The sequence below is a fragment of the Anomaloglossus baeobatrachus genome, chromosome 2 (assembly GCF_048569485.1).
Source record: "Anomaloglossus baeobatrachus isolate aAnoBae1 chromosome 2, aAnoBae1.hap1, whole genome shotgun sequence".
Classification (NCBI taxonomy): Eukaryota; Metazoa; Chordata; class Amphibia; order Anura; family Aromobatidae; genus Anomaloglossus; species Anomaloglossus baeobatrachus.
The window spans coordinates 475,439,631-475,465,416 of record NC_134354.1 but is presented as its reverse complement, the minus strand read 5'-3'; the positions used below and the strand labels follow the sequence as shown (position 1 = coordinate 475,465,416).

At 42.3% G+C, this 25,786-nt stretch overlaps 1 protein-coding gene across 1 annotated transcript in view; it reads right to left on the bottom strand.

Annotated features, from left to right (window-relative positions):
• Positions 1-25,786, bottom strand: part of ATP2A3 (ATPase sarcoplasmic/endoplasmic reticulum Ca2+ transporting 3) — a 302,766-nt gene that overhangs the window by 23,549 nt on the left and 253,431 nt on the right. The window contains exon 21 of the mRNA XM_075336373.1: positions 1,869-1,944. Coding sequence (XP_075192488.1) covers positions 1,869-1,944 — 76 coding nt within the window. The remainder of the gene's footprint in view (positions 1-1,868; positions 1,945-25,786) is intronic.

Sequence of the window (25,786 nt, the reverse complement as noted above, 5' to 3'; positions counted from 1 at the left end):
AGCACCTGAAGGGTTAAATAAACGTCTTGGGTGTGATTTTGAGCACTTTGAGGGGTGCAGTTTTTAGAATGGTGTCCCTTTTGGGTATTTTCTATCACCTAGGCCCCTCAGAGTCACTTCAAATATGATGTGGTCCCTAAAAAAATGATTTTGTAAATTTTGTTGAAAAAATGAGAAATTGCTAATGAACTTTGAACCCATCTAACTTCCTAACACCAAAAAATTTTGTTGCTTCAAAAATTGCATTGATGTAAAGTAGACATGTGGGAAATGTAATTTATTAACTATTTTGTCTGACATAACTCTGGTTTAAGGGCATAAAAAACAAAAGTTTGAAAATTGCGAATTTTTCAAAATGTTTCATCAAATTAATTTCTGATTTTTTCACAAATAAAAGAAAAAATGATTTTCCTAAAATATACCACTATCATGAAGTACAATAGGTTACGAAAAAAACTCAGAATCTCAGAATCACTGGGATCCGCTGAAGTGTTCCAGAGTTATAACCTCAAAGTGACACTGGTCAGAATTGCAAAAAATAGCCCGGTCATTAGGTACAAAACTGACTTCGCCCTTAAGGGGTTAAGTGATGGAAAGAAATTAAAAAAATAAATAAATCTTGCTTGTCTCATGACTTTAAGAGCCTTAATGCTTTCAATTTTTGGGATCTGGGGCTGTGAGAGGGCCTGTTTTTGCGCCCCAAGCTGTTGCTTTTTTATATATCATTTTGGGGTATATATAATGTTTTGATCACCTGTTATTCCTTTTTCCTGTTATTGTGAGGGCCGAAAAATTGCAATTAGGATGTTTTGATTTTTTTTCTCGTTATGCAGTTTACAGATTGCATTTATTTTATATTTTGATAAATTGGACAGTTCTGAACACAGCAATGCCATTTATGTGTTTTTTTTTTTAAAAAAAAAACGTTTTCTTTTCAATGGGGAAAAAAGGGGGTGATTTGAAATTTTGCCGTATTTCTTATTTTTTTTCCCACATTTTTAAAAAGTTTTTCTGATCACTTGTGCTATACAGATAAGTGCATTAGCACAGTTCTGTATAGCAGAAATAATGAACTTGCAGCCGGATCACAGAGGATCGTAATGACCGATACCAAACACTCTCATACAGTCCTGATTTGGGTACTCCTTGTCATAGTGGGATGGCTTGACACTTTTTTGATCAAAATAGTGTTTACCAATTACCCTATGTTTATTCATATGCATTACTGCTTTTTACTTATTTACAGCAGGGTATATGTCCATATTTTTATTTTGGGTTTTGTCCGTTTAGTGGTCAGTGTGAACATGTGCTTATAATTTCCATGTATACCAACTCATATTCCAGCTTATTCTTTTGGCATAGTCAACCATAGTCTCTGAAAGAATGCTGTAGACATGCACTAATGCCTTCTTTGTTGCTAACCTAGTCAAAAATGCTGTGGGAAAATTTGTTGTCAAAGCATTTTAGTGTTATTTACACAAACGTGTTATATATATCCATGGGGAGACTTTCTTCCTGCATTTCCAAATAAGTAATTTGCACAGCTATGTCAGAGTAACAGGATGACACAAGTTGAAGCATTGAGAGAAGGAATGGGGAACAATAAAGCATCTTTGCACCAGTTTGGACGTTTCAGGACCACCAAGCAGCATATCAGAATGCAAGTGTTAAAAATGTATAGACTAGCTAGCCATGCTTACTGCCATTAAAATGCAACTCTCTGTGGATATGACCTATAGGCCTCATTTCCACTGTTAACCTGTGTTACTCCTATAGCCAAGCCAATAAATATAGTTTATAGTCGGGTTACTGCCAGTTGGTATCTAAAGAAACATAGGACTACTAACTAATAAATGAAATGCACTGACCCAGTTTGTTCTTGACTTCGAGAACCTTTCATCTGAGCAGTTCCATTCCAGGACTGTTCTACAGTGTTCAGTAAACCTAGAAGATGCAATGAATGGAGGCTTAGCGCAAGTAAAATAATATACTGTCAAGCTAGAGCAACAAATTACACATACATATCTAATTATTGGCATTTTATTAAATAACCAATGACCTTGTATTTATTCATCACATTACTGAACATCAGTGATGCCCATTTAGACTGACCTACTTAATCCTCAACATTCTACATATTTCACATTTTCAGACACCAATCAATAGTTATTACTTCCATCATATGAATAAATGTGCCTGTTTAGCATTACCCTATATAAACAGAAAATTATTCTGAGGTCTAAAAAAAAAATAAATAAATATTGAAGTCAGTCAGTGTGAGGACACCAACTACTGTAGACTTGGTCTACACGAATATATACAAGGTCATATTTCTGCAGCTTATTCAATTAATAACTGGAGCTTATTCAAAAGTAGCTATGTATTTTATAGCCTTTTTATGGGTTTTTAATAAGACAAAGTATAATACACTTTCGGATGACTTGACAACCTAACAAAAGTCAAATGACAAAAATCAAATGACACAACCTATGCTGACAGGTTGTCATTTGTGCATACATGAGGCATAACACTATTTGTGTCCATTTATAGGACTTGTATCTTATCCTTCTGTAGTACAAGCCTCTAAAGCACATTCTTTATTTATGCCTTTCTGCTTTTGCTTTTCTCCAGCTACCCCAACTCCCCCCTCTCATCTGTCCACAAAGTTTTAGGATAGCAAATGTAATTTGATACCTTACTGATATCAGATTTGTAGACAGATCTGAGTAGTTTGAGTGAATGATGAGTGCTGGAGACAAAAAAAATGACTGAGAAATTGAGAAAAGGCATATTTCTGTAATAAGATACATTACAAAGTTTTGTACTTCTATTGATTTATTAAAAACATTAATAAAAACGTGTGTTAAATGTGCAGTTATTTAAGGAACTAAATTATTGGAAGCACAGTTTCTTCTAAACAAAAACTCAACATAATCATGCAGCTTGTATTCGACGGTTTTCAGATTTACTGTAAAACTAAGTTTAAAAGGAAGAGGTCACATCAAAAAAATAAAATTAACTTGCAGATATGGGATTAGTGGCACTCTAAAACTGCCCAGCAGCCACACTGAAAGAGCCCGGCTACCTGGAGGAAATTAACTTCATTTCTCCCGGCAGCCTCGGGCTTTCAATCATACAGGCATAGCTGGATCAGTTTTAGTCACTGCTCAGTACCTAGTAAGTGGCGACTGTAACCACATCCTGGCACTGACAGCAGACTCAACAATGCATCAGTACAGATCCGGCTGTCAGTCAGTGCTGGTGCGTAGTTACAGCTGCCACTAACTATGTAATAAGCAGTGACTGAAACTGCTCCAGCCGCTCCTCTATAACTGAAAGCCTGAGGCTGCTGGGAGGATTAAAGCTAGTTTCCTCCAGGTATCTGGGAACAGGGCAGTTTCAGAATGCTATTAATCTGCAAATTTACCAGATCTCTGCAGGTTAATAGCGTTTAACACAACAGGTTCAGTTTAAAAAAAACAATAGACATCAAAGTAGTTCAAGTTAGTTTCTGCAAACTTACAAAGCACTTTGGAGGCAAAATATGAAAATTAAAAAAAATATAGGCTTAACTTTAAGGCTACATGCCCATGATCATTTTGGATGAAGTGTGTTTTCACTGTGTTCAAAATGCTGCGTTGTACAGTACAAGCATAGCGGATGGGATTTCTAGAAATGTTATGCCCACTATGTTTGTTTTTCCCGCAGCGTAAACTGAGGTGAGGTGTGGCTTCATAAGGCGCAACATGTCAATTTACTACTGTGGAGACGCGAATGTTCTCCGCAGGGAGAACAGAGAAAATGACCAGAGGGGGACAAACCCTGATTATGAAGAATGACCACGGCACTTCTGTTTGTGGTGCCCAAGTAGGATAAGGCAGCACATATAGCAGGGTACAGGTGACATAAAACATTCAAATTAATAGGGAAAAAAAGCTAATGACTAAGATATAACTTAATAAATATTCATGACACCACATAGGACCCTGGGTGGGTTATTATGCATGGTCCTATGTGGTGTCATTGACCACTGCCTGACCCAAGTCCTTTTGGTACCATTTACCACCCCAGGAGCTTTAAGTTACCTGTCTGTACTTAGGGACCTTGTCAATCTTTTAATGCATATTTATTAAAAGTTATATCTTAGTCATTTGTTTTTTGCCCAAGTAGGATGCAATCCCCTGCTAAGGTATGAAAGTGAGACTTGGCACTCAGAATACTGAAGAAAAGCTGTGATTTTTATTTTTTTAAATCCTTACAAAGTGAAGCGAGCACAAATGTTTTGGTCCCAATTCCTAATACGCTGATTAGGAACCTGTGATGTGTACTTGACAGCGGTGGACACTGCAGGCTCCTTATCAGCGCTTATGAAGCTATGCAACAAGTGAATTCCAACATGCACATTGATGAAGGTCCGAGGTATTAGGATCGAAAAGTCTGTGCTCTTTTCACTTCGTAAGGATTTCAAAAATAAAAAACAAAAAAAACAAAAACAAAAAACGCACAGCTTTTTTTAAAGCAATCCGAGTGCCAAGTCTCTCTTTCATACGAACCCTGATCGTGGGCACGAGCAGCTGCGGTCTCCTGCGGGCCGCGAGTGCTCTCTGCAAGAGAGGACATGCGTCCAGGACGCAGCATGTCTGGATCGTGGGCACGTACTCGAATATTAATAGACTTGTGTTCCCACAACCTAGTTTAATTGACCCACCCACTTCTGTTCTATGGCAAAAGATTAGGAATTTCAGTCACATGCCACTTTTAAACTAAACTGCACTGTAATACAATGCACGAAAATTACAATGTGGAACTCAAGCATTTTTTCCAAGAAATTTTCCAGAAAAATGCTAGAGTCCCCCATTGACTTCCATTATATTCAAGTTGAGCCCATCAAAGCATCCAATTGCTCTTAACAAATACAGAGCACCTGAGCATGGTAGTGCTCACTCATTACTAGTTATAAGTAGATGCCAGCTATGTAAGGCTACTTTCACACTTGCGGTGAACGGCATCCGTTACAATGCGTTGTGTAACGCATGTGACGGATGCCTTGCAAAAAGTGTGATAAAAAAGGCAACGGATTCCAGTGAAATAACGCGTTGCGTTAAGTTTTCTTTAGCCCTCATCTTCACCGCACACATCCCGAGACTACCGCCCACATCATCACCGCACACATCCCGAGACTACCGCCCACATCATCACCGCACACATCCCGACACTACCGCCCACATCATCACTGCACACATCCCGACACTACCGCCCACATCATCACTGCACACATCCCGACACTACCGCCCACATCATCACCGCACACACACAGGCATTACCTCAGTGACGTTCCCGCTGACAGCGCGATTCACTTCAGTTGCTGCGTGGAGCTCACAGGAGTGACGGTGTTCTACTGCCGCTCCTGTCAGCTTCATGTAGCAGAGCTGGATGCGTCGCGGGACCTCATGTGGATTATGCCGGACCTGGAGGGGTATTTGGGGATTTTAATAAAGTGGTGAAAGAGGGTGTTTTTTTTGTCTTTTATTCCAAATAAAGGTTTTTTTCGGGTGTATGTGTTTATTTACTTTCACTTACAGGTTAATCATGGAATGTGTCTTATAGACTCCTGCCATGATTAACCTAGGACTTAGTGGCAGCTATGGACTGCTGCCATTAACTCCTTATTATCTCCATTGCCACCGCACAAGGGCAATTCAGGATGAGCCGGGTAGAGTCCCGGGACTGTCGCATCTAATGGATGCGGCAATCCCGGGCGGCTCCTGGATGATATTTTTAGGCTGGGGGGCTCCCCATAACGTGGGGTTCCCCATCCTGAGAATATCAGCCTTTAGCCGTGTGGCTTTACCTTGGCTGGTATGAAAATTGGGGGGGACCGCATGCCTTTTAATTATTTTAATTATTGTACTGCACGATATAGACCAGCCCACAGGTGGCTGTGATTGGTTGCAGTGAAACAGCTGTCACAGCGTGGGGGCGGGTCTGACTGCAAGCAATCATAGGCGCCAGTGGGCAGGGGAAACAGTGAATACTAGATTGAATAATGAGCGGCCGGCTTTTTCAAAAGAGGAAAAGCCGCCGGAGCTTTGTGACAACTGTGCAGCGTCGCGCCCGTGATCGGTGAGTATGAGAGAGTGGGGAGAGATGGGGGGGGGGAGAGAGAGAGACCAGGAGTGATTTTAAACTATTTCGATCGTTCTGCTGGACATGCTGAGAATGCGCAGTATAACGTGACGAAATCAGTCAGCGGATTCCGCCGCTTAGCACATAGCGGCGGAATCTGCCACCATAGACAATCATTAGACACCGTGGCGGAATCCAACGAAATCCGTCAAGGAGCGCTATTTTAACGAAACAAAAAACGCTACATGCAGCGTTCCTTCCGCCCGACGCAGCGTCAAAATAACGACGCTGCGTCGTGCAGCGGATGCAACGCAAGACCATCCATTGCTATCCGTATCTAATAGAAGTCTATGAGGAATAAAACTGTTTCCTGCAATGGTTACCGTAATTCCTCAAGGCTGCGGATTGCAATGAAAGCCGCCCAACGCAAGTGTGAAAGTAGCCTAATATAGCCAGAATTTACCATTTGTGGAGTCTACCAAAACCTGAGACTCTCTCTGACGTAAAAGTAATGGAGTTTTTAGGGGTTTTGACTAGGGGCCAGGAGGAAACACATTATGACAGGTTAGAGGACATTATAGGAAAGCGACCAGAATGAAAGCCATTATGATAGGATGGGGGACATTTTTGGGACCAGGACAGAAGATATTATTACATGATAGGAGCCAGGATGGGGGAAATTATTACAGGATGTGGACCAGGACATTATAATAGGATGATTACAAAAAGTATTTTTAGGCCCAAGTGTATTAATTTAGGTAAAAAAAGATGCCCACAATGTTGAATATCCCCTTTAATAAGCAAAATAATAAGTTCTCTATTAACGCTTGAGAAGTATGAATTAATAGAGGCGTCATAGAGGAACTGTGCAAAACATAGTTAAGCAGATGCACACGCTTGAGATCACTAGGACTAATGTTAATATTTGTATTGAGTGTTATAAATATACTCGCGCTCCTGGCCTCTGGGATTAGTGGAATGGTGTTTGCAGTAATGCAAGCCTTACACTACCACCTAGAATCTATGCTTATGAAGATGTCAAATCTGAGAAAAGCAAAAAAAGTATAAGATGCCCAGGCATGTCACCACCAATAAATGTTAGTGCAGTTAGGATCTTGATTTTTTTTCCATGTAGTAAGGAGCCACTGCTTTTTAGCATGTTAAAAGGTCTTCTAATTTTCCATCAGTGATGAATTCTATAGAATTCCAAATACTACTTTAACATAAACAAGATCTCCTCTTTCACAAAGCTGACTTCCCTCCTAGATGGAAAATTGTCATCCTTCCTAAAATTTGTATCAATTAGGCTGAATTCACACATCTGTGTTTCAGTCTATGTATAGACCACAATGCCTTGAGAATAAATAGACATATGAAGCTGTAGGGCTGAGGGGAACCTCAGTCAGGACAGGTATTATAATCCATATACAAACCGAGAAAAGCTAATAGGTGAATTCAACCCTATTCTGAATGAATTACCTTTTGCCTTCCTTGAAGACGTGGGATACATGACCTGCATGTCCTGTGACAGGTTTCCCACTCATTCTTCATTTTATTTGACTACTGTAATATTAGCGACAAGGGAGCACAGAGGATTGTTTACAGGGGCATAACAATCGTGGTTGCAGAGGATGAAACTGCAAATGTGGAGGAAGGAAGCCCACAGACTCCTTTTTCAGCTGGAAGCACAGCCAGTTGAAATCTGTCACCAGCAATAACTATATAAGCCCCTGGGTTATCAGAGGCAGGCAGATGACATCAGCGTGCCTGTCATGAGCGGCGCTTGACACCACTGCCATATTTCACCTAGCCCCCTGTGATGGCTATACTGCTCATCATAGGAGTGGAGTCAGGCAAGAATAATCATTTATTTATACATTTAAATGTATCTACAAACTAAAAAAATCTGTATAAGATATACAGATACAACCAGCGCTAGAGTCCCTAATTATCTGTTGCTGCTGGAATGAGGGCAAAATGCCTCTATTGCCCGGAAATTAAACAATAAGAAAAAACTAATACAAGTAGTAGTGATCCATCTGCGCAAACAGATTTATACTTTGGGAAAAATGTATTCAAGGAAAAAAAATGTTTTTCTATCATATAAAATAAATCGCACTTATTAATAGCATTAAAAAAAAATCTGTGATAATATCGATAAATATCACAGTTTTTTTTAATCCTATTAATAAGTGCGGTTTATTTTATATGGTAGAAAACCATTTTTTTCCTTGAATAAATTTTTCCCAAAGTATAAATCTGTTTGCATGGAAGGATCACTAGTACTTGTATTAGTTTTTTTCTTATTACAATTTAAATGTGTATGTGAAGAGTACTATAAGAGCCATTATTACAGGATAGGTGCCAGTAGGGGAGACATTATTACAGGATAGGGGCCAGAAGAGTCATGGATCGTGTCACTGTAATCCCTGCCGGCACAGCCGGCAGCAATCCTCACACATTAGCCGATTTGAACAGCTGACATGTACGGCTATCAGGCACGAGTTCCTGTTAATCCCTTACAGCGTGCTGTCAAAATGTACCGGCCGCGGTAATAATTCCCTTACTTGGCGCTATTGGAAGTCACGTGACGTGATCACGTGACTTCCGATAGTTGTCATGGTAGCACAGGGTTATGTGATGACTCCTGTAGCCATCATGAGTCAGTTCCTCTCAGAAATGGCAGAGTGCCGTGTGTGAGAGTAAAGCAGCTTTTCTGCAAAAAAGAGCAATGCTGCTTTGACCTACAGAAAGGAACAAGCTATCAGACTGCTGAGCCTTATAGTCCCCTAGGGAGACTAGTAAAAAAAACCCCCAAAATCTAATAAGTTCAAATCACTCCCTATTCACCCCATTGAAAATTAAAGAGTTAAAAAAAATACACATTTGGTAGTGCAGTGTTCAGAAATGCCCGATCAAAATATAAAATTAATTCTTCTGATCGGTAAAGGGCGTAGCAGCAAAAAAATCCAAACGCTAAAATTAAGATTTTTGGTCACCGCATATTTTGTGCAAGATGCGACACTAGGTGATCAAAACATAGCATCTGCGCAAAAATGATAACGTTAAAAACATCAGCTCGAGAAGCAAAAAATAAGCCGTCACTGAGCCATAGATCCCGAAAAATGGGAATGCTACGGACTGCGGAAAATGGCGAAAAAAAAAGTGTATTTTTTGGACAAACTTGTGAATTTTTTTAAGCCCATAGATAAAAAAAACCCAAACCTATACATGTTTGGTGTCTACGAACTCGTACCGACCTGAGGCATCACACCCACACATCAGTTTTACCATATAGTGAACACTGTGAATAAAATATCCTAAACACAATCGGGCAGTTGCACTTTGTTTGCAATTTTTTTGCCATTTTTCAGTACACTATATGGTAAAACTAACAGTTTAATTCAAAAGTACAACTTGTCCCACAAAAAATAAGCCTTTATATGGCAAAATTGAAGGAAAAATAAAAATGTTACGGCTCTCGGAAGAAGGGGAGAAAAAAAAAAAACAAAAAAACAAAACAAAACTGGAAAATTGCCCGGGGGTGAAGCGGTTAATATAGGTTAAAAAGACATAGGACAGTGATTAGAATGGGTGACATTATTATAGGATTGGGGACATTTTTGGGGCCAGGACAGAGGACATTATTACAGGATAGGAACCAGGATGGGGGACATTATTACAGGAGGGGAAACATTCATCGTGGATTTTGTTCAGTAACAGGATGATGATTATATTCAGCAACTATGTGGTGATAATATATGATCATTGTGTGGCGTTACTTATTCATTTTATATGTGGTTTATTACTGGTATATTAGTTTGGTATAGCAGACTTGTTCAGTAATATTTGTTATTTGGTATTACTTCTAAAATCTATAAATTACACAGAAAACCTGGCAAGAAGATTATTCTCTGTGTATTCTTTTTCTTTCTAGTAAAGTGAATCTGTCAGTAGGATCAAGCCTCCTAGTCAGTTTATATTGGCATTTACTGTAGGTCAAAGAAAGCTGAATAAAATGATACCTTCATATCTGTGATCCGATGTTTCATCCCAGAGAAATCCACATTTTTTCTATATGCAAATGAGCTGATAAGATCTATGGACTGGACACAGATCTCCCTTAAGGCCCCTTTACACACTGCAACATCACTAGCGATATCGCTGTAATGTCACCGGTTTTGTGACGTAATAGCGACCTCCCCAGCGACATTGCAGTGTGTGACACGCATCAGCGACCTGGCCCCCCGCTGTGAGGTCGCTGATCGCTACAAATTTTCAGGACCATTTTTTGGGGTCCTTTGTTTCCCACTGCGCAGCATGCATCGGTGTGTTTAACACCATTACAACGACATCGTTAGCGACTTAGAACCCAGCCCGTAGGCGTGCTATAGCGTTCCCTTTCCCGCCACCTTACCTCCGATTGGTGGTCGCTGTTGCGTTCTGATTGGGTGGCAACTTTAGCGCTTCAGTCCTTTGTTTCAAAGCTACTTTGTTCCTGAGCGTGCTGGTTTTCGGATCATTAGAGAGTAGAGCTGATCAAACGCCCGAAAAACCGGGGCCGGCAGATCACTGACAGACTTAAAAATAAGTCCGATCCGCTCTGGAATCCGGTGCCCATATAAGTCAATGGGGACCGGAATCCGGAGATTAAAACCGCTTGTGGAGGGGATAGGGGGTAGGAGTGCGCGTGGTGTACTCACGGACATAGCGGCACACTTCTTCCGGGTCACGTTTTTCTCTTCCGGAGCAGACAATTCATTTTTCATTGTTTTGCCCACCCACCGGCGCGTGTCATTGGTTGCAGTTAGACACGCCCCCACCCTGAGTGGCAGCATGTCAGCTGACTGCAACCAATCACAGGCGGCAGGACGGCCGGTGGGCGGGGAAAGCAGTGTATCCGTCGCAAGTGTGACTCCAGCTTTTTTAAATTATTTTATTTAAATAAATAAATAAATAAATAAATAAATAAATAAATAAACCAGACGTGCAGTCCCCCCTAATTTTCATTCCAAGCCATGATAATGCCGGCTGGGGGCTGGTATTTCAGCCCGGAGCTGCCTAGTATTGCCGCATTATTAGATGCGGCAATCCCGGTACATTACCGACTCTTCCCGGAGGCGTGATGCGGTGCCAGTCGGGGTAATAGGTTTGTGATTGCACGGGCATCTGAGATACCCGCATCACAAACCTGTTAATGAATGTAAATAGACACACACAGAAAAATCCTTTATTTAGAATAAAAGTACAAACGCGCCCTTGTTCACCACTTTATTACCCCAACACCCTGCAGCTCCGGCGTAATCCACACGTCCCTCGGCGACACATCCAGCTCTGCTACATATCACAGAGCTAGCAGCCGTTCAGCACGGCTGCCAGCTCAGTGTAGGCACTGACTGAGCAGAGGCTGTGACAGGCTGGGCAGTGACATTTTTTCCTCCGCAGCTCCAGCCCTTCCCCTCCTCAGGCCGGCTCGCCCCCTGCAGCAGAGGTCCGCTCTCACTGACCTCTAGCAGGGACAATCGCATGACACACTGCTCTGCTGTACTGCCAGCGTGAGCAGTGTGTCATGCGATGGGATCGCACCAGTGTAAACTCACACCGGTGCATGCGGAGACAGACAGCGGAAGAGATGGGGAGAAAGTGCTCCCCCTCTTCTCCGCCCCTGTGATGTGATTGCAAGATCACATCACAGTCACATGACTCTCGGCTGACACCCGCAGCAGAGGGTCATTTGCATATCGCTTCCGATGCTGTTGCATCGGAAGCGGTACGCAAGTGTACAAGAGCCCTCAGAAGTGTGCGGGTGATGATATGTCAGACTCATGCGGGTCTGATATGACATCACAAGGCACAGCCTGCCACTGTCTGAACATGAGCGTGCATGTACCTAGAAAAACATGCACGCTCCTGTCAGATGTATGCGCGGCTGTGCTGCGATGTCAGACTTGTGGGAGTCCCTCACAAGTGTGACTGATAAACCGCATGCGTTTTTTTAAATGTAAAATAAATAAATAAAAAAAAAAAAAAAAAAAAAAAAAGACATGCAGTCCCCCCCAATTTTCATCCCCAGCCATGATAACGGCGGCTAGGAGCTGGTATATTCTCAGCCAGCAGCCGCCAGGTATTGCCGCATCTATTAGATGTGACAATTCCAGTGCCATATCGGCTTATCTCGGTTGCCCTGGTGTGGTGGCAATCAAGGTAATAGCAATAACAGTGCACGGCTGCTACTAAACCCTAGGTTTGTGATCACACGGGCGTCTGTGAGATACCCGCATCACAAACCTGTAAATTACAAGAAATAAACAAGACACAAAGAAATTCTTTATTTGGAATAAAATACAAACGCAGCCTCCTCCTTCACCACTTTATTACCCCAACACACCCCTGCAGCTCCGGCGTAATCCACACGAGATCCAGCGAAGACACATCCAGCTCTGCTACATGTCAGAGCCAACAGCCATAGAGCACGACTGCCCGCTCTGAGTGCAGCCTATTACTGAGCCGCGATAAGCGATGACTGCACGGCAGAGCTGTCACAGGCTGGGGGGCGAGTCAACCAGGAACCACAGATGAGAGGACGGACGGTGGGCGGGGAAAACACGGAAAGCTGTGTGTATGCGATGGACAGTACAGGAAGTGAATGCGCGACCCGGAAGCAGTGTGCCGCCATGATATAGAGTCTCGGTAAGTATGAACCGCTAATTTATTTCTTATTTTGTTCATTTTTATTAACTGCCAAATCCGGATCGTGCACCCGTAATCCCGCGCCCGGGTGCGGCACAGATATAGCGCTGAAACCGCGCGGATCCGGACTTTTGCTTTCCAGATCCGCTCAGCACTATTCGAGAGTCCTCCAGTCTGCAATACTATAAAGCCTATATGGTAAGCATCATTTCATGGAAGCTGTATTGATGTTGTATGGATAAACCAGTGTGGAGTCGCTGCACAAAGAACTCTACAAAGATCCGCTAAGCAACAGAAGCTCAGGAGCAAAGGATATACAAGCGCGACTTTTGCCAATCTTACAAAGCTCTGGGTCGCCAATAAGAACGCACTAGTGATCACCAATCGGAGCTGAGGGGGGCGTGTAAAAAGGTCACCTAGGTGGCTTCAGCACCAAACACTACGCCCCTAACATAGGTGTGAGTCGTCAAATAGCTGCTGTGTAACACGTCCCCAATGACCAGCGAGGTTGTTCTGCAGGTCCGTATCGCTGCTGCGTCGTTCGCCAGATCTGCCTGTTTGACAGCTCACCAGTGACTTTCCAGCGATCCCGGCCCAGTCGGGATCGCTGGTGGGATCGCTAGAAAGTCTCTTTGTAAAGGGGCCTTTAGAGTCTACCTACAGAGGTTATTTTAAATGAAAGTGGGAATTACCAGAGTGAAACATGTAATGACTGAATAGCTGCTCTCCTGATGTGTATGTTTAACATTGGTAACTAGCAAGGATTTAAAATAAGCTCTGGATTCAGTTTTTCTCTTGAAGATTTATGTTTAGCACCTAGAACTTAACTACTCATTTACATATTAAAAAATGTGGATTTATCTGGAATAAGATATTGGATGGAGGATATTAAGGCATCATATTATTCAGCTTTCTATGACCTACATGCTCATGTAGACAGCTTAGGAAGGTTGCTCCTACTAACACATTCCCTTTAAAGGGGAAGGGAGGGCAAACATCTTTATAGGATCTAGAACACTATATGACCCCATACATCTGTCCAATACGTTGGTGGGGCCCAGGTCCAAACTTTGCACTGGGCCCGAAGAACTTTAGTTACGCCTCTGGATGTATATGTTGGAGGAATAGGGTGTAATGATTTCGGGACACAAGGAGTGTAGGCCTGACCAGTTTAGCAGAAACGTTCTTGGAAAATATAGTAATGCATATGACTTTATTATACCAAGAAAAAAAAAAGCCACAATCTACTACAGTAAGAAAATGGCATTAGATGTATCTTGTGAGCACTGTTAAAATTACATTTTCATTATTTTTTCATACATACAACTTTAAAGTTCCTTTCAACTTTATTGCAGCAACTTAGGGAAGATTCAATTTCAGTGTTAAAGGGTTGCAGTCATTTTAATATTCTTTTTTTATTCTGCAAATTAACAGTACAAATAACACAAAAAAAAACCCAACACTATTGTATGTCATATATCTTGTCAAAGAATTCAATTTCTCTTCCTGGACTGATCTTTGATCTCAATTCATGGGTAAAAATTGTGAAATCTGTTTTTAATGAATATAGACTTTCTCATTACTGAGATAAGAGATTACAATTAGTGCTCCTAAAATTCTATGAAGAGGTGAGGAGGAGGTAGAGGCAAACACAGCCATTCTTCTGCAAAGTTCTCCTGAAACAACTGTTCCACTTTGCAAACTATTTTTTTAAATTGCTTTTTAGAGTTTGATGTGGTAAAACTTGCCTGGGTAGCACAGAGATCTAACCTCATGCCCACAGAACTGATTTGGGAGAAAGTGCAATCAGCCCCTTAATCTCTAACATCAGTGTTCCCTTTAAACGTAGAAGGTTTAAAAATTCAGTAATACAAGGGGCTGCTGATAAGTCTTTGGCTTTGTGATTTTTTTTTGTTTCTATGGTAATGAATGTTACATAACATGAAAGCCTTGTGTCTAATATAGGTTTTGAAAATTTTGTGTTTCTTGCTTATGGCAACAGTGTTTCACGCACACGGGAAAACAAAATGGCAGAGTCTAATGTGACATACACAGCAACTGAGAGCAAAGGAGTGATAAAATTCTTGTTTCTACAAGGAAAGTCCACAAAGGATATCCATGGTGATATGTTCCAGACATTGGGCGATCAATGCCCTTCATATTCCATAGTTATTGCCATATTTAAAACGGGCCACTTCAGTACCAATGATGAAGAATGTCCTGGACAGCCAAGAGTGTTTTTTGTTCCGGATATCATCGATGCTATGCACAACGTCATACTAGAGAATCGATGAATTTCAGCTAAAGCAATAGCAGACATGGGGATTTCCTGTGAATATGTCCTTATCCATGAACATTTGGACATGATGAAGCTATCTGCAAAGTGGGTCCCCAAATGTTTGACAACAGATCAGAGAAGCGTGCGAGTGAAAACTTCCCAGTCCATTTGTCAGCGTTTCCGGACCGATAAGAACTTCCTGGATCAACTGGTCACTATGGATGAGAACTGGATTTATTTGTATGACCTAAAAACAAGTAGCAGTCAAAACAGTGGATGCACAGTGGTTCTCCTCATCCAAATTAATTCAGGGAGCAAAAATCAGCCACTAAGGTGATCACATCTGTGTACCCGGGATAAATAGGGTGTGCTGCTAGTGGACTACCTTCAAAAGGCTTCCACCATCAATGCAAAGTATTACATTGAACTTTTGGACTAACTAAAGGCAGCTCTGAAGGTCAAAAGGCACGGCAAGCTGTCCAAAGGAATCTGGTTCCTGCAAGACAATTCCTCTGCTCACAATGCACAAGCGACCACAGCAACACTGGCAGAGCTGAGCTTCCAGCACCTTATTCAACAGATCTAGCTCCCTCCAACTATCATCTGTTTCCAAACCTCAAGAAACACCTCAAGGGTACAAAATTTCACACCATTTCTGATGCCACGGCTGCTACAGATGCCTGGTTTGAGGCACAACCGAAATCCTTCTTTTTGCTAGGCTTACAGAACTTGGAATATTGATGTAATAAGTGTGTTGACATCAGTGAAGAGTATGTGGAATAAACGTAAAGTTTCATCATCTATCTCGTTTCTTTCTAGGTAAAGCCAAAGACTTAGCAGCCCCTCATAGCTATCACATCTTAAAACAGTTTCCTGTAGTACAGTTCATTCAATATGGCAAGACGTATGAGAATAATACAATAGTTTTCTTTTTATACAATTATTGAACAGCCTCAAGAACGCTTAATAGTGCTGACACTCTCCAATGCCTCCTCAAGTAGTGGGACCCAGATAGCAGCTGTCAGGTTTAGATAGGGGACTATTGAGAAGGAATCTCAGGAATGAATGATTTTACAGTGGAACATTTGCTTTCAGCTGCACCACTTAAAAGATTGTGTCCTAGGCAGTGCGTTAGCAACTTGCGCTAGCTGTGCTGATTCATGCATCAGACAAAAGCTGCAGATCTAAGAATCAGGGTTTACTCCCTCCCAGTTTCTCACTGCTCATCCAGCTTCCCGTGCAGTACACGTTTAAATTACTGGTTAAGCGGCGTATTGCCCTGATATCAGCCCTGTGACCCTACCAACATATCATGATTCCTCCCATTAGAACACATGCCCATCTGCCCTTGTCTATCCTTGGTTATTTTTTTTTTTTTTTTTTACTAAAACAACAAGTGCACTTCAATATAAGTCTGCATGTTTTTACGTACTAAGCTGCTGTCACAAAAGTCGTTGGAAATAAGGTTAGCCACTACATGAATTTATGAGTAATTCAATGGGACTGTCATGTTTTCAAAGTTAAAATGTCTACTGACACCTATAGGTAAAAAGTGAGAATAGCAGCTTTCTTTCAATGCTGCTTACAAGCAGCAGTTTGAGACATTAATTACCGTACATTTTTTTATGAGCACCTCTTATGGCATTTTATTGCAATGTTGCAACCACCAAAAATGTAATTCTGGTGTCTTGATATTTTTTTTTCTCATGACACCATTTTTGAAAGCAACAAAACCAAATATATGTATTTTTTTAATCGTTTAATTTTAATTTATGGGGCAAAAGGGGTGTTCTTTGAACTTGTCTTTATTTAGTGTTTTCAAATTCTTTTAAAATTTTATTCCACTTTTTATTGTTTACCAGTCACCTTAAGGGACTTGAAGCTGCAATCTTCCAATCGCTTGTGCTGTACAGAACAGTGCATCCAAATTATGAGTTCCTATGAACACTGCCACAGACCCGGTGTTCACAGAAAGTTGGTCATGATAGACACAAGGGTCATCAACTGACCCCCGGCTGTCATGACAACCCATCGGCGCCCCGCGATCACATCACAGGGCTACCGATGGATGCAGGGATGGCACGCTTCTAACCGGCTGGCGTTAAATCCTGTTTTCTGACATTGACAGCAGGATTTACAAAGTTAACAAGAGCGGGTGGATCTATCCACCCGTGCCTGTTATCGGCACATGTCAGCTGAATGCCCTTCAAAACTGGAAGAGTAATGACCCACAACTGCAAGCATATTTAAAGGGAGGTGAGAGGCGCCCAAGTGCCACGTCAGATCATTCAACTATTTACATCAGAGTGGTCTGCGTGCTAGATTAACTGAAAGGGTGCCTGACCACCCCACCAGGCACAGGTGCCATAGTCTTCCATGGACCAGGGAGCATCTACACTGCATGAGGGACCAGTGAGCCTTAGTGCTGTTCACTGATGAAAATTGATTCACGCTGAGCAGAAATTATAGCCACCAACGTTCTTGAAGACGTCAAAGAGAGCACAAAGCATCATCCACTGTTGTCACCAGACGAGCCTTTGGTGGTGATGGTGTTACAGTGTGTGCAGGTATGTCTGGTAGTACAGAACTGCCCTACACTTTGTGAAGGGTATAGTAACAAGCCCCTACTACTTGAATAACATCATTAATCCAGTCATTGCTCCTCTGCATGAACAACACAGGCGAAATTTCATCTTCGTGGACAACAATGCTCCAGCTCATAGAGATGGACATACCTCAAATGGAATGGCCTGCACTTTTCCCAGACCTGAATCCCATAGAAAACCTATGGGATCAGCTGAGCCGCCATGTAGAGGCTGGTAACAACTGTACCCCAGAACCTCAATGACTTGAGGGCTGCCCTTCAAGAAGAGTGGGATGCCATGCTTCAGCAGACAATAACTCCATTTGTGTACAGCACGAGATGTCGTTGTCAAGCTGTAACTGATGCTCAAGGCTACATGACAAGTTCTTGAGAGATTGCCATTTTTGGGTGGGGGTATACCCACTACTGTTGGCTTTTATTTTCAGTAAATTGTTTGAGATGAGAAAATCACCATTGTATGTTTCTGCTTCAATGCCCAACTTTCATGATAAAATATCACTATAGCCTGAACTTTTTACATTTCACATAAGTTTCACCCTAAAGCCAAATAATCCCAACCTTTTTGTGATTAGTGTATGTGTCCGTACTATGTACTGTGAAACGGTCATTTCTGACCGTGCATGAAACACTGTCTCATCAAAACAGTCAAATGACTTTATAAAGACCTGAAATAATATTTGGCGACAGCAGCAACTGAGGTTTCAATTTGCAGCCAGACACACATTATATGCGGAAAGTCTAAGTGTCCAAACTCCAAAACATAAACCCATACCAACCCAAAAGCAGATGGATTCAACCAAGTATCAGGGAATCCTAGAGGAAACCATTATGTCCTCCCTCTGAGCTGAATGGTCTTCATTGGACTTTGCAAAAGTGCATTAATCTTAAAGAGTACTTATCACTCAAAATCTAGTTTTATTAAAAAAAATAAAAAAAAATGTACATGTGTGTTTATATATTTTAGTTACAGTATCTACTGGGTGCTTTGAAAGTCTTTATCTACCTAAAAACTTTTTTGTCTTTGTTCCCTTTCCTGCGTTTTGTTTGCAGTCATGTTCTGGATGGCATGGCTTCCCCATGATCCCTTTTTTTTACAGTGTTAGCTTCTATTGCGCATGTGCAGGCACAGGGGCCAGAAGCACACTGCTCCTGGGTACATACTACTATATTTTTTGAAGAATTTTTCCTGCCTGTCTGTATCTTTATTATCTACCATTGTCACACTAATCTGTGCTCTGATTGGAGTGAAAACACTCCAGAAGATCACTGCAACTCCAACATCGATAAACGTATTATAGCAGTTTTTCTATCACTATAGGCTACATGTGCATTCTGCAGTTTTTCTCGCGTTTTTGGTGCAGTTTTGATATCAGAAATGTCTCACTTTTGACTTCCCAGCAAAGTCTGAGAATTCCGTTTGCTCTATGCACGTTAGTTTTTTTTTTTGTCTGCAGTTTGTCACAAACGTTTGACAAAAAACTGCAGCATGTTCTATCTTCTTACGTTTTTTGGCTTGCTTCTACTGAAAAAAAACGCATCAAAAACGCATGGTCAAAAACGCACCATCATTACAAGCGTTTTTTTTTTTTTACATTTCTGGGACAAGGTACAGTTTTGGTGCAGTTTAGTGCTGACATCAAAACTGCAGCATTAACATGTAGCTTTAGGGTATGTGCGCACGCTGTAAAGCTGGGTTTACACACTGCAACATCTCAAACGACATCGCTGTAACGTCACCGGTTTTGTGACGCAATAGCGATGTTGTTTGCGATGTTGCAGTGTGTGAATCCTATCAGCGACCTGGCCCCTGCTGTGAAGTTGTAATCGTTACAAATCGTTCAGGACCATTCCTAGGTCCTTTGTTTCCGCTGTGCAGCATGAAGTTTCAGTGTGTGAAGCCTTTTCAGCGACTTTGTTAGCAACTTCCCTTTCAAAAGGCTGCTTATCAACGTCCCCAACAACCAGCTAGGTCGCTCTGCAGGTCCGGATCGCTATTGAGTTGTTGGCCAGGTTTGCCTGTTTGAACGCTCACCAGAGACTTAGCAGAGACTTAGGGAGGTCGCTATTGCGTCACCAAACCGGTGACGTTACAGCGATGTCCTTTGCGATGTTGCAGCGTGTAAACCCAGCTTTAGACATGTATTGAAGAGTCGCAGCTCCTTGAAAGAGAAAAGATATTAGATAAAACAAACAAATGGAGGTTAATAGCATTCCTACAACATCAGCTATTTGTTATGCACAGTGCTAACAACAGCAGAGCTTCAAGCAAATGATTCACTATAACATTTTGAGAGTACATTCAACAGGATTTAGTTCCCAGCTTCAGTTCAGAACAGGCCAAGGCAAAATCTAAAACAGGTCCCTACACGCTAAGCCCGAATCATCGATCCACGGGACCCATACTTTGTCAAATTTCAGAATACAATTCTTTTTCAAGTACATCCCCTTTTCTAAGTTTATCAACCTCTATTTTGTTAATATTTTGTTAATCTGAAATAGTTGGAGTTTGGTCTGAGATCCAGTATTGTGCAATCAGTTTTCTAGCCATGACTAGCATACAGGATACAGCTAGCTTTCCCTCCACATTTATAGTCAGATCTTAAATATATCCCAATATGCACACGAAGGGTGAGGTTTAGATCAGTCAGATATACTTTGTTAACAATTCCAACTACCCCTCTCCAAAATACTTCCAGGTTAGGGTATGGGCACAACATATGTAGCATGGTATCAGAGTCTGCCTTACAGCAAGGGCAGGAGGAGTCTGATCTGGCCCTTACCACAAAAAGAAAGGTAGGTGTTCGATATACTTGGTGTATTACATTCAGCTGTGAGTCTGTGAGCTTCTTCCAAGGATAGGTCAGGGACTCTCGTATTTAGGCCCATTGATAATCTTCAAGAGGACCTATCTTACGCTCCCACTTTTCTTTAGAGTGCATAGTGTGGTTCAGTAGTATTCTATCTAGTATGTCATTATACAATGCGGATATTAATCCAGATGAGCCACTTGAAAGTTTTATTCTCTGTATTATCCTGTTATGTTGTATCTTCTGACCCACAACTGAACTTTTCGCTAGGTATGCATGCCTTAATTTGTAAGTATTTATAGAATTCTCTATTATGTAGCCCATATTCAGTTTGTAGTTGAGAGAATGTTTTAATCCCTTCGCCGTCTAACATTTGTATAAGTCTGGTCAGCCCTCTCATACTCAATCCCTCAAACCCCTCCAGCTTGTTTAAGTTGGGAAGCCACTGGGTCTCCCAAATAGAGGTAAACTGAGAAGCCCCCTGAATGTCCTGTAGCTTTTTTTTCTATTCCCATAATCTATGTATCAATAGCAAAGTAGGAGTGGTTTTAGAGGAAGCCCTGAATCTACCAAACTCCAAAGTTTCGTAGAGACGGGACGATTTAAAATGTTGCAGTAATTATCTTTGTGTTCCTCCTCCACCTGGGTCATCCCATCCCCGAATGTGCTGTAACAGAGTCGCTGCAAAATACGCCCACGGATTAGGAACGCCAAACCCCCACTATGTTTGTTTCTCTCTTTGTAATATCTCCAGTTTTACTTGTGGGCTACACCTTTCCCAGATTAATTCCCTGAATAGCGAGTTGACCTCGTGAAAGTATCTTTGGGGAATCCACGGTGGCGAGTTATATAGGACGTGTAATAGAGGCATCCAGATCATTTTGATCAAATTCATGCGCCCCACCACAAACAGAGGCAGCAGAGTCAAGGAGTCAGTTTTGTCTTTAAATGTTTTAAGAACCGGGGTTAAATCAAGTTTTCGTAGTCACTCTAGCAGTAACATTACTCCCCAGATACTTAAATTGTGAGGTAATCTGTAGTCCTGAGGAGTAGAGATGATCGAACCCGCCAAAATCCGGGACCTGCGGATCGCTGCCGGATTGAAGAAAAAAAAAAAAAAAAGTCTGGATCTGCTCTGGATTCCATTGCCCATATAAGTCTAAGGGGACCAGAATCCAGAGATTAAAAACATTTGTGGAGGGGATAGCGGGGTAGGAGCGCGCGCGGTATACTCACCCGAGGCTGTGTCATGGCAGCAAACTCTTTCGGGTCAAGCTTTTCCCTACCGGAGCCGACAATTCAATATTTATTGTTTTGCCTGCCCACCGGTCACGTGTAATTGGTTGCAGTTAGACATGCCCCCACCCCAAGTGTCAGCTGACTAACCAATCACAGGCGGCAGGACGGCCGTTGGGTCGGGAAAGCAGTGCAATTGTCTGCGGGTCAGTATGGTGAATGTGCATGTGTTTCAGAAACATATGGACGTTCCTCTCAGAAGTGTGTGCGGCTGTGCGAGGTGATGCGATGCCAGACTCATGCGAGTCTGGCATGACAGCACCCGCCATGGCCTGCCGCTCTCTGAACATGAGCGTGAATGTACCTAGAAAAACATGCACGCTCCTGTCAGAAGTGTGTGCTGCGATGTCAGACTCGCGCGAGTCCCTCGCTACTGTGACTCAGGCCTAAAAGAAACTGCATGCAGCTTTTTTTTTTTAATTTTTAAATAAATTTAAACAAAACAGACGTGCGGTCCCCCCTAATTTTCATACCCAGCCAAGATAAAGGCGGCTGGGGGCTGGTATTCTTAGCCCGCAGCCGCCCGGTATTGGTGCATCTATTAGATGTGACAATCCCAATGCAATACCGGCTCTTCCCGTTGGCCTGGAGCGGTGCCAATCAGGTAATAAGGGGTTAATAGCAGCACACAGCTGCTACTAAACCCTAGGTTAGTGATAGCACAGGCGTCTATGAGATACCTGCATCACACTAACCTGTAAGGCTGTGTGCGCACTTGTGCATTTTTCCTGCGTCTTGGCTGCATTTCAAACTGCAGCGTCTCATTGTCAAAATGAGAAAAGTCAGCAAATTCCATGCGCATGTTGCTTTTTGAAATGCAGCATTTTGGATGCCAAATATTTGACAAAATCGATGCCTTTCAAAAAGCAACATGTCACTTCTTTTGTGCGTTTTGGTTGCATTTTCCACCCATTCTCTCTGTCTGTGGGCGCGCACTGTCAAAAATGCATCCAGAATGCATCAAAAAAGCATCCATTGGATTCATTGCGTTAGGCACACGCAGTGTTTATTGATGTCAAAACACTGCATTTTATTTGTCAACCAGAACGCACACGTGCGGACATAGCCTAAGTGAAAGTAAATAAACAAAAGACACAGAAAAATCCTTTATTTGGAATAAAGTACCAAACACACACCCTCCTTTACCTCTTTATTAACCCTCAACACCCTGCATGTCCGACGAAATCCACACAAGGTCCCACGCCACTTCAGCTCTGCTACATAACACAGCCAGCGGCCGTAGAGCACGACCGCTGGCTGTGCAGATAATGACGGCACGGCAGGCAGATACTGTGACAGTCTGGGGGTACGTCTGCCTGCAACCAATCACAGATGAGAGGTCGGTCAGTGGGCGGGGAAAACATGGAAAGCTGTGCGTATACGATGCACAGCACAGGAAGTGAATGCGTGACTCGGATGCAGTGTGCCGTCATGACACAGACTCTCAGTAAGTATGAAACTCTGTATTGTTTCTGTTTTTCTTTATTTTTCAATTATTTTTCCCCTTCTAGATCCGGATTGTGCACCCGGAATACTGGATCTAGGTCCGGCACCCAGGTATCTTTGAAACCGCGCAGATCCGGACTTTTACAGTCTTGGATCGTTATCATTGCAATGGGTAATGTATCAGAGGCGTTCACTACAAAAAGTAATGTATCATTGGTGTATTCGCTACTTTTTCCTCATGTCCCCCCTTTTGAATTCCTCTATATGCAGGTGCTGTATCATGATCGTCACCATAGCCTCTATGGCCATCGCAAATAGCAAGGGTGACAGAGGGCATTCCTGTTGAGTACTTCTAGCTAAGCGAAACACTGAAGTAAGCCGCTATTAAATCTGATCCTAGCTGTGGGTCTACCATATAACAACCTTATCTAGGATATAAAATCCATGCCTAGACCAAATTTACTAAGGACTGCCCATAAAAGGTCCCACTCAATGGAGTCGAACGCCTTAGCGAGCAAATGACCATCTCCCGGATTGTTCACTGGAAGTTATAGATTAAGATGAAGGTGTCGTACACTTACCACCGTGGATATAGAAGGCATAAAGCCAGATTGATCGGTGTGTATGAGGGAGGAGATCACCATATTTAGTCTGGCAGCAAGGACCTTAGCTATTATTTTGAGATCTGTTGGAAGCAGGGTGATCAGTCTGTACGAGTCAGGGAGCAGGGGGGCCTTTACCATTGCCTCTTGCATTGATTGTGGGAGACAACTCACTTTAGTTGCCTCCTGAAATGTACAGGAGTTGAGGTAACAGTATATCCCCAAATATTTTGTATATCTCCATGGGGAGACTGTCTGATCCTGGAGATTAATGGTTAGACATGGAAGCTACTGCTAGATGAAGTTCTAGTTGCAATGGGCCATTTAAGCACTTACAGTCTGCTTCTAATTCTGCGCTGGTGAGGTCATGCACAGCGCCGACCTCACCAGCGCCATGCTCATACTCGCCCATAATCTTGCGCCTGCGCATGTAGCTCACCGGCGCGAGCTAGGGCAGCTATGTTTTCTGCTCTGCCTGCGATATGGCAGAGCAAACTGCGCCTGCGTAAGCCGACCTAACTGCACAGAGGGAGTCGGAGGGAGTCATCCCGTCAATCAAAACAGGAGGACAGCGATCATCGGCAGGAGGGGGGAAAGGAGCAGAAAATGAGCCCGTCCATCTGGCCAAAACAGGTAATTAGCATATCTAAGGGCCAAGTTTTATAAAGTTATTTTCAGGGTCTGGAAGGGGAGTCAGGGCCAAGGTGCACCTTCATAGAATGCAGCCGAGGAGCTGCAGAAGGTGATTCTTTTAGTTTAATAGGGAAACATCTGGTGACAGGTTCCCTTTAAAGTTTTGGAAATCGTTTTAGAACCAATTCCGGCTTTAAACTTCTCCACAACAGTTTCACGGACCTGCCTATTGTGCTCCTTGGTCTTCATAATGCTATCTGCGCTTTAAACAGAACACAGACTATCACAGAGCAGGTGCATTTATACGGAGACTTTATTACACACAGGGGGCTTATGTTTATCATCATAAGTCATTTAGGACAACATTGGATCATTCAGAGATCCTCAATGAACTTCTGGAGTGAGTTTGCTGCACTGAAAGTAAAGGGGATGAGTAATATTGCAAGGCCCACTTTTCAGGTTTTTATTTTTTTACAAACGTTTAAAATAAGCAATAAATTTCATTCAACTTCACAATTGTGTCCCACTTGTTGATTCTTCACCATAAATTTAAAATGTTTATCTTTATGATTGAAGTCTGAAATGTGGGAAAAGGTTGGAAAATTCAAGGGGGCCCAAATACTTTTGCAAGGCACTGTAGAGCTGCGACGTCATTTACACTATACATTTAACTCCCAGACAAACCGAGAAAAAAAAACCATAAACATTTTCGTATAAAAGAGGACACCAGTTCATCCTCTGTGTATGGAACGTATCAGGTTCCTGTGAGAATAAAAAACTCTTTTGTATAAAGAAAAAAACTCCAACAACCACCAGGTAAATATGAGGAAAAGGTAAAAAAAAAACCAACTAACGTTAGGTTCAAGAAAGGGGGAGTGGAGAAAACAAGTGAAAAAGGAGAAGGGGGAAACACTCCTGGAGACTCTGCCGCTTCAGGATAAAGAGAACAAATTTCTTTAGCCACTGAGCTGTTGAGCAAGGTGTACAAATTGCACAGTCTATCGATTCATCTATGGCACATAACTTGAAAGAGGGACATCACCGATGCAGGTTTTGTTTAAACCGCTGCTTATTCAGGTCAAGCCACCGGAGGGCGTCCTTAGGATGCTCAAAGAAGAAAGTCTCGTTTAGTGCTGCCACTCAGTTTTGCTGGATACAACATGGAAAAGGAGACATGTAGAGTATGCAGGTGCCGTTTTACAGCTATAAATTGCGCCCTCCTTTTCAATATTTCCACCGAATAATCTGGAAAAAATGAGATCCCACTTATTGCAAGCTGCCTTTAGGATAGCGTCCCTGTCCC